General features: G+C 41.2%; 1 protein-coding gene across 1 annotated transcript in view; it reads right to left on the bottom strand.

The window, feature by feature from the left end:
- Positions 1-5,777: 5,777 nt before the first annotated feature.
- The window catches only part of LOC124067000 (aryl hydrocarbon receptor-like), a 29,489-nt gene continuing 24,616 nt past the window's right edge, over positions 5,778-10,650 (bottom strand). The window contains exon 10 of the mRNA XM_046403970.1: positions 5,778-10,634. Coding sequence (XP_046259926.1) covers positions 8,834-10,634 — 1,801 coding nt within the window. The 3' untranslated portion in view covers positions 5,778-8,833. The remainder of the gene's footprint in view (positions 10,635-10,650) is intronic.

Here is a 10,650-nt window from a genome sequence, read left to right as displayed (position 1 = left end):
AACAAACTGCAGAATATCCCTTTCTTTATTATATTATATATTAACTTTTGACTTCATATAAAGTCAAACCTGGATGTATAAAAGATATTTTTTTCTCGATTTAAAAATAAAAGCACTGTTTGATACAAGCTGGATGGATGCACTCGTGTTGCAGACATATTTCAGTCAGTACTCAGAATGTGTTGTAGCCACCGCTATCAAACCAAGACATTCCTGTCAGCGTGGAGACGGCACTGCAACAGTATCTGAACCTTCATGAGTGTTTTCAGACGCTTATGAAGACTCTATAAGATGAACTTCTCACTGTGGAGATCTCCCAAGAACCCCCCCTGCCACCAAGGGCCTTCTTTCTGTTTGCACTCACAAGAAGAACTCTGAGGTGACATAAGTAGGCCGACAGTTGGTATAGTAATGACACTTCTGCCCGACGACAACAATCTGAAGAACATTTGTCTGAGTTTTGTTCCATTTTTGGAGACAATCAGCCGTTGTTAGCGTGGCTCACATTTCACATGTGTTTTTACAAATGATAGTGCTGCACTGGCTCACGTGTGAAAACAGTTTGAAAATGAAGCTAAAAACAGTTTCTCAAACCCGAGTTAATATGAACTCGGGGGGGGGGGGTGTATGTAAAGGTTCCTCCAATCCAAATATGCTTGGAAATAATACTGACAGAAAACATAACTCAGAATGAAGGGATGATTTGGGCAGACTTGGATGGATGAGTATTTCTAAAATCCTGGTTGCAGTGTTGCAGCTGAACATTATGAGCCTGCGCACGCGTTTGTGGAAACGGAGATGCAAAGGTTTAACATAATTACGTTTTGACAGCTGACATTAAAGATACATATAGAGGTTCAGTCATGGAAATGCATACATTGAGTCACATGACCACATGAGACCCCTTAGGGTCATGAAGACCCCCCATAGTGCATGTAGAAAAAAAATAGGTCAACATACTGATAGGTTGTATTGTGGTTGATTCCATTGTATATTTACCTTTTCATTTGCAGTGAATGAGCATTTTCATTATGATACATGTTTTACAGTCCAATCTGTGAATTTGTAAATTTTCTCAGAGGATTAACAGTACACTCCATGGCCCTCTTTCATCCTCTCAACAGCAACTTTGTACATAATATAATATAATAATATCTAGTGTCATGTAACTGAGTATATTTGCTCAGGTAAGGTACATAAGAATTATTCTGAGGTTCTTGTATTTAAGTATTTCCATTTATGTTTTTATACTTAAATATTTACTAAGCTTTTTAAATATTTTTGTACTACTTTTTACTCCACTACATTGGTCAATTACCAGTTACTTTGCAGATTCAAATGAACTATACAAAGTATAAATCAGCTATGCTATTGCAATGTAAACATACATTTTTGACATACAGGACATGCAGGTCTAATATCCAGAAGATTCTGCCTGTTGTGTGTGATTAGCACATTAAAGTAAAAAAAAAAAAAGAAAAGAAAATAGCAGTACAAACAGAAGAAAAGGCATAAAGGACAAAGGGAATGGAAAGCTGTACTGTACACAACTTGCACTCAGGGCAGTTGTATGATTGCAGAGATTCTGTGAACATTAAAATGTCTGAATAACTTTGGCTTATGTGTCCCATAGACATTGGTTTGCCATTTGCATTATCAAGTGTCAAGTTGAATATATTGGAACATTCAGAAAATTCAGAAAAAGTTGTAATTATAAATTAGATGCTAACATGGACACAGTGTGAGAAGTCCAGGCTTCTAAGGAAAAACCTGAACAGAGTTAAAAAGCAGATGAGTAATAATTTCCAACAGTTTTGAGAAAAATGATGTTGCTGCCAAAGGTGAGAAAAGACTTAAAATGAAATTTGTCTCCATTGATATTTTCAATTTCAATAAGTGATTAAGTGGTTCAGTCATATCTGGGTATGTAGTCATGTGATCATTAATGGCAACCCCACATGTACAGGTGTAACAATGACATTTCCAATCATATCAATAATATCAGCAGGACCTTATGAAACCTTATGACAATGTCACCCAGTAGGCCGTTATCGTTCTTTGTTATAATACAACAGCTGTTTGCCTTACAAACATCATCACTGAAGATTACGTCACAACCACATTCGCCCAGTTGCTTGCATGCTTTTCCCTTTTTATTCTTTTAAAAAGGAGACACTCAAAGTCATTGGGCAAACAGTCATATTTGACCTTGAACTGTGAGGTGACCAGCCCGTTTGTTTCTTTTTCTCCTATATACAGTATATGGAAAAAAAATGGAGGCACTTGCCCTTTATGCCTCCAGGAGCTGGGGGTTGGGGACAAGAAAGGTTTTGTGTTTGTTTAGACCCTTTGCGTCCCCACGGGACCGACGCCACCACAGCTGTAAATGTGTTTTTCATGCTCTGAGCCCAGCAGAGTGGGGAAGAGAGAGAGAGCTGTGGTCTTCTTAGTCCGTCTGCAAGTCAAGGTCGTCCTGTCGGCCTGCAGGGCAGATGCTCGCTCAGCACAGAAGTCCATTCGAACTGGAAGGGACTCACCAAGCTTGTTGGTGTGGGGTTACTACAGTACTTCTTCCATGTTGTATGGACAGAAAACGCCTATCCTTGTCGAACCTCACAAGATATCTTCTACATGCTGTTAAAAACACATTGAAACGCCTGTTAAATCTTAACAAATGATGCTCTTGGCTGCCTGATTGTTATCCTGCCTCTGCTGTTTCCTCATCGCTCAATTGATAGAATTTTCTCAGTTCCTCTTTTCCTCAACTCCCATTTTACTGAGCCCTCTGTTAATTTATGACCTCACTACAGCCATAGTGTGTGTGTGTGTGTGTGTGTGTGTGTGTGTGTGTGTGTGTGTGTGTGTGTGCGAGGGCACTCTGAGCTACATCACTGACTGATTGAAGAACTAACAGGCCTGAGCCCACAACCACATTTTTCTTAACTGCTGGCTAGTGTTTGATGTTTGTCCAATAGTGTGCAATGGGTTTATTTTTATTTCATTTTATTTATTCATTTTGCAAAAGAAAAAAAAACAGTCACTGCTGGAAATAAGGAAGTAGATAAATGTGCTGAGATGATGATAGAGACTGTGCTGTAAAACCAAAGCAATAGACAAAACTGATGATTGTTAATATTAAATAAAGATAAAGACAGAGCATGTGGCTTTGAAAGCGATCATTCAAACTGTGGCTTGGGGCCCATTTCTGAAAAGAGAAAGGACTTATTTTACTGCTTTAAAAAAATACAAACTAATAATTCTAGGAAGTTGACAGTAAGAATATTGTGACCTTCTCACTTGACAGTACATGAAGATTCATGTGCACATGCTTTTCTCTTTTCTTCCAAATGAAACAGTTGCTGATGTACTGCATCCGTATAGAATTTAAATGTGTGTGTGTGTGTGTGTGTGTGTGTTTGTTTGTTTTTTGTTTTAGTTCTTAAAACCACATTATCCTTGAATTTTTGTCACACCTGCAGTTTTGGACTGAAACTCATCCAACAGCAAGAAGTCCAGCTTGGTGTCTGTCTGGCAGCCTTTTATTTTGTGAAGTTATTGTCTTCTTCGGCCTCTCGTTCAGTCACTCTTTTTCTCTTCCTCTGTCAACTTCCTCTTCATCTCTTTGCCTCTCTGTCTGTAGAGGCTGCTGAGTCCAGTTGCGTTGCTTGCTGACCCAGCTCCGGTTTCTGACACCCATTCTGGTGAAACCATTTTCCTCCAAGCCCACACAAAATCTCAGACTGCCTGCTGGGAGCCTCGGCACAAAGGTGGATGGATAGCAGCAGGTGGACTTGTGGGTAGCCCATTACCAAGACGCATGGGACTTTCCATTTCAGATGTGGCATACAATCAATGATCAATGCCTTTCAGACTATAACTCCAGTCACATGCTTATTTGAACATGTGTATCAGATCAATCATCAAGGGGAGATCTGGTCACTGACAGAAGACCAGACGCTGTGGGCATTGGCCTGCTTGAGGGCCACACACCTCCAAGGTAGATCTCTGTGGAAAATCGCCTCTCATGGAGGTGCTGCCTCCAGGGAAGGATGCACCCTCAGGTGGTGCAGATGATTTGGAAATGATACGATGGAAACCCAAGTACCCAAGTCTGGTCGCCTGAGAGGGCGCGGTTCATCATCCTCTGTGGTTTTACTCTGAGGAGATAAGTGCCTGGCTTTGGATAGGTCTTGTGGAGTCTATGCATTCGCTCTCTTCGCCGCTGTTAAGTCCCATGCTTCCAGTACCACCCAGGGTAAAGTATGCCTTCGATGGAAGGCAAACAAGTCTGGAATGACAGTGTGGCCAAATATTTATTTCACCGAAGAAGGCTTTAGCCCCCGACCATATTAATCAGACCATAGAGCTGGAGGCATACCATCCTCCCCCATCCAGACTGAAGCTGAAGAGGAGGGTAAATTGACTCTAAGGGCATTCAAAGCAGCTCTTTGTGTATTACACTGAAAAGAATAAGGGACATGCACTGCCTAAACAGTTGCTCTTCCCCTGGGTTCCCGAGACAAGGAAACAGGTTTATCAAGAAAGCGGTAAACCTGCACCCTCAGATGTTATCTGTCATTGTCTCAGAGGTGTGGCCACATCCTGGGCAACAGTGAGAGGGGACTTCACTACCTGTCCTGGATCCACACTGACTTTGGGCGTCAATTCCTCCAGAGCTCTCTGCCCCCGGACTTCTATGGCTCTCAGGAAAATCTTGTGTTAACTCAGATAGATAGATAGATAGATAGATAGACTGATAACTCTGTGGGTGTATATGGACATGCATGCTAATTGTAGACTAATGCATAAATACTTTGTAAGAAAGCAAGTCCTGAACATCCTCCCTGGTAGTGATGAAGTTGCCACAGTTATACTGCCTGCCTCACCACCTCCTCCACATCCTGATCAAAGTATCACCAAAAGACAGAGCCCCACAAGTGCTAATCCCAAAAGTTACCCAGTTTTTCTGGTTTCAGTGGCAGCTGAAAATAAAGTTGTACGCAGAGTGGCTGCAATATTGTCAGATACTAATTTCTCCCATAAGGCACACCACATAAAGTAGTTTATTGAAATGAAATAAAAACTCAACCTTGTTTTAATTAGTTTTATATATGTTAGGTGGGAAGGAGTTGTTTTTGACAGGCACTTAATGATATAAGTTACTAGTAGAGGGTTAGCCCAGATGAAAAATTTCATCCTGAGCCTCAGATACACAGTGTAGTATGATGTACAGTACAATGAAAAACAGGGAGAGTGAGCCCTCTGGTGGACAAACCATCACGCCTTTCTAAGATAACCAGATCAGAATTATTCCTTCCTTCTTCATCACATGATCTGAGTCATGTTTGTTTCACCTCTTGGTTTAGAGTATCAAACTCAAAAGGAGGGAATGAACAGCATTTTAACACTGCTGAACATTTGCGAGTATAATGAAATTTGTCATCAGGCCACTTTAATGGACACTTTTTAACAAGGCACATTTGGACGTAAGATGGGAGAGGACCCAAGGAGGAGGAAATTCAAGTATCATTAGACTGATACTACCGCCAACAGCTTGAAGATGACATGTAGCGGCTGATAAGGCTGGAAAACTTGTGAATGTAGTCTGTCACTGACTGGGATTCAAGTTCAAGTAACTGCAAGTAAATGTTCCTGACAGCTGCAAATGAGCCCACACACAAAACAAAAGCAAACCCTGCTGACGAGAGCAAACACTAGTTTTGCTGCGGCAAGTCGCCAATCTTTAACGATTTGATAAAGAAGTGAGTCAAAGACAGTTTTAATGATTGCACACATGTATTTATGAAAAAGCATAGCACAGTAGACAAAAGGTCGTTATGTGTTTAACACACACACACATATATATATATATGATAATTACTTGACAATATATAAGTGGATTACATTAAACTGAATATTTTTATTTTCATTTTTTTTACAAATAACAGAAATAGGGCAACTGCCAAGGCACATGTTAGCTTCAGCACACCAATACCGCGCTGAATAAAACATTTGGCTCCAGGTTTTATTTTCATAGTGGCTACGGTCATGACATGTCTGCATCAGAGCCCACCATCAAAGGCGATTTACAGCCTGTCCTTAGCTTCTACAGTCTGCTTCATACTGACTTTCTCTGCAGGGGGAAGAGTGAGGCTGCTATTTCCATACAACAAAGAACAATGAGCAACCAGGGCACAGGAAAGGAGGCCGCATTCATCCGTGCCCTGAGACTTTTAAGATTTTCCTTTGAGATTTCACTTAGGGTGGTGATTTTTCCGTAATTTTTTCAAAGCACTGTTCAAAACACACGCACAATCGATTCTTAAGGAAAGGTAAAAATACTGAATGATTTCCCACAATGCAGCAGGAAGAGTAAAGCTGCCAAGTTAATGCCTTTCTTGCTCAAATTAATCCAGACCATTATTAAATTTTGTAGTGTTGATATTAAACAATCACATATATATATATAAAAAAAGCCAAAACAGACTGAACAGCACAGACAAGATGCAGCCAAGCAAATATAATGCATTGTTACACCAGTTAAAATCTCCACATTCTTGATTGTAAATCCTTTGCCTCGTATTTTCATTCTGTTCATCAATTAAAGAAGCCACATCATATCTTTAGAGACAGATCACAGCTTAAGTGTTTTCCCTTGTTTCCATTGTTAAGGACATTTATGAAAAGGAAAATAAACTGTAAGAAATTCCTCAGAGCTTTGAAACGCACTTAAGGATAAAACCTTATTATTAAAGGGGGATTGCAGTATTTTCAAACCTGAGCCTTATGTTTACATGTTTAAATGTGTAAATGATTCATGCTTAGCAAAAGTTTTGGAATTGGTTCAGTGGATCGCCTCAGCAGGCTGTGATGTAACCCTTTGGTGCGACTCCCACCATCAAAGTTCTGCCCACCAAAGTGCTCTTTTACGCCTCACAGGCTGAGATTGTTTCTCTATGAGCCTTACGTTTCACTCTTTAACAAAAAAGTCTGTCTCTGTGGGACACCGAAGAGTAACAATCTCAGCCTGGGAGCAATTCCAAAGGAGCTTTTAGTGGATTACATTACAGCTGTGTCCCGGGTGCCCTACAGCAGCAATTCAAAAACTTTTGCTAAGTACCAAAATATGTAAAATATGGATCCCAAGTTTAAAAATACCAGCATTTCTTTTTTATTTTACAGCAAGAATAGTGAATCTCTAACAGACATGGCATCCTTTACAGCAGTACAGAGAAAGGGCTCCCTTAGAAAAATAGGAAAATATTATTTTAAGACGCTTTGTACAAGAAGACATAGATATATTTATGTGGAGATACTTTTCAGCACCCTGTTCAGCATGAAGGCACAAGAACATTCATAAGGCAATATACTGTATATTTGAGTGTTTTCCAATCACAAAATATGGGAGACTTGATTTAGCTTGAGATGGCAGCAGGCTGACCTACATCTGTGACAGAAGGTCTATCAACTGAAATCTGCATATCAAGAAGAGTACAACATAAAGTAAATGGAAGTACAAATAAATGGAAGCTCCACAAGTTATAGTAAGATATATTATGTATATGTTTAACCTGTAAGCACAGTAAATCTGACCCAAAGTTGGACAGTTTGGTTGAAACTTTCCTGACATATCATTTCTGTTCATCTCTGACATCCTAACTGTTGGGATTTGAGATATCCCATCATTAAAGCATGTTGATACTGCACACAGATAAACACAGGTCTCACAGGCCAAAGCATATGTGTACATATGTACATATAAGATTTTAGTGAGACAAAGCAGAACTTCTGGAGAAACAAATACCACTAGCACAGCAGATACATACTCCAACCACATTTAAGGACAGCATTTAATATATACAGATTATTTGATCTGTAATAATATTAATTTGGAGGCACAGGTTTTCAGGTCACTACCACTTTCAGTGATTCTTTATGCCATTTCTTTTAGAAGAGATCTCCACTTTGTCAGCATCAGCGTTTAGAATGAAGTCTTTTTTTTTTTTTTTTTAGGTATTTATAGTGGTATATTAATGTCCCAGGCAAAAAAACAAGGAAGTGACAATGTCTGGTTTCCCTTATGAAAATATATTTCTTTGGCTATTTGGATTTACTTGACCAATCCTCCTAGTTGGCTCAAGCTCCATCTTTGTAAACCCACTTGTGGCTTCATACTTCATTATTATCATTATAGTGTGTCTTCACTAAAAACTAACAGGCACTAACGGCTTTTAAACATCACAACCAGGACACAGCTCATATGATGCAGGGTGTCATAAAACATACGAGAAGGTGTGGATAAGCACTGGTAATGTGTTTGTCGGGACAGAAGTAAAGAACATGGCTTGGCTCTACCCTGACACGTTCACAGCTACATGATGAGCAGACAGGATACATGCTTAAAGAGGTTTTTTTCAACACAATAAATGGAAATATTTAATACAGAAAACGTAAAATATTTGTTTACAACTAATCATAATTAAATCTTTTTTTTCAATTTAATTTTTTTTTTTCTCATTTAAATAGTGCTAATACAATTAGACGTGTAATTGATTACAGAACTGATGACTGTTAAAATTTGTTTTGTGATTCCAACTTGCACACTGAAATGTTGAGAATTTTTTTTCTATCATGGTAAATAGTTTATCTTTGGGTTTTGAATGGTTTAACAAAATAAGCATTCTGGATGCGTCACTTCAGGTTTTTTGAAACTAAAAAAATGTCATTTGTTACTTTATTCTGACATTGTATAGACTTAACAATTATCTGGTTAATTTAAATAATAATCTGACAGAATAATAATTATTTCTCATTCATTTGCTCCTTGAATTAGTCATTTTCTCTGGTAATTTTCTCGTTGGCTGAAGTTATCCAGCCTGCACTGGGCCATGTTTACTTGTGTCTGTCTGTGACAGTCCAGGTAGTGCTCAATGTTCAACGTGTGTTCCAAGGAGGATATGCTGGATGGAGCGGTCAGAGGGCTGATGTTGGCGTTCTCCTGGCTGATGACTGATGTGCCCACCACAGGTTCGCTGTGACTCCATTGAAAGTAGCAAGAACCTTGAGGAGGGCTCTGATCCAGAAGAGTGTCAGCCCCTCTCAGGGCTGATGACCCTGAAAGAGCCAGGACATCGCCTCCTGCTGGACTGGAAGAGAAGTGCTGGTCGAACATGCGGCTGCTGTGAGTAGCTGCCTGGCCACATGCCAGCCCTCCCTGCTGATTGTGGTTCAGACCGGGGACACTCCTTGGCCAAAGGCCAGTGTGTGGGAATGTTTGGCTTTCTGAAGTTTGGCTATGGCATGCTGGCATCAGCTCATGTCCATTCTGCATGATGCCACCGTTAGGCAGCTTCTGCTGCTGGCTCTGCGACCACTGCTGAACCTGGTGGTTTTGTGCTTCCAGAGGGGGGGTTCTCTGCAGACAGGCTGTGGCAAAAGGAGTGGGGATATTAGGTGTGCTAGAAGAATTAAAGTCATTACAAGGAATCAGAGGTGGCAAAATGTCAATCCCTACAGGTGCTGCATTGTTTGGCTGTTTAACAGAGCTCTGCTGCATCAACTGTCCATTTGCTGCCATTGCAGGAGCCTGCAAAGTATTTTGAGGACACAGCAGAGGTTGGCTGGACTGTGTCTGCCCAGACAGCTCCGGAGGGCAGCCCATGTGTGCCTGCCCACAGGACTGAAAAATGGCAGAGGCATGATCAGCTGAGGTGTCAGGGACAGTGAGCTGTGGGAGCTCTATAGATGGGCTAAAAATGTCCTGGAGCTGCAGATGTTGAAGAGGTGGCAGGCTGGCATCAGCCTGAGAAATCAGGTCCGAACGGTGGCAGAGTCTCTGGGTGCTGTTGAATGACTGAGCAGGTTCTGTTGGGCTCTGCCCTGTAATCAATGGCCCATTCACTGTATCCTGCTGGTGAGAGTAGATGCCGTTCACTGGAGAGTAAGAACAGTCAGGGCTCGGTGTCTGAAACAACTGTGGCTCCATGAGGCCATTATTGCCGCACGCTGTAAGACAGCTGGGAGGGCTGGCATTTGAATCATTTTCTCCCTTCGCCTTGAACAAAACAGAGTCAATGTAGTCAAATATGTCATTAGTTAGGATACTGTCCAGCTCAGAACTGATGCTGTTCTGTTGATCCTCATTCTGACTTAATCCCTTGAGGGCATCTTCCAATACCATCAGCTCTGTGTCAGGAACGTCAAGGTTCTGCAACACTGAACAGAGGTGACCATTTTGAGTGACTTTTTCCAGGTTTTCAATCATAGTCATCACGGACTGTTTGGCCTCCTCTTTCACCACAACAGGGGCACCTGTGGTGGCTGTAGCCCCACCGTCCTGCCATGCATCACTGGAAATGCTGAGCAGGGCCCTGCTGTCCATGAACACCTGATCCACAGGTAAGGGGACATCTGCCGTCTGGGCGTAGGCTGTTTCGTCCTGTTTTAAAAAGCAGTCCAGCAGAGAGCCAGGGCTCACGTCATTGTGCATGTCATTGTTGCTAAACATTTTATTGAACTGAAACTGTGAGATGTCCACTGTGGGGCCGGTGTTGTAGAGGACGGCCTCTCCTGTGGTGAAGCTGAAGGGGAGCTGCAGCCTCCTCTGACGTAGATACTCCTCACCCTCGGCGTTTCTGAAAGAGGCCAAGA

This window comes from Scatophagus argus, chromosome 11, assembly GCF_020382885.2.
Source record: "Scatophagus argus isolate fScaArg1 chromosome 11, fScaArg1.pri, whole genome shotgun sequence".
Taxonomy (NCBI): domain Eukaryota; kingdom Metazoa; phylum Chordata; class Actinopteri; family Scatophagidae; genus Scatophagus; species Scatophagus argus.
This window is presented reverse-complemented; position numbering and strand designations above follow the sequence as displayed.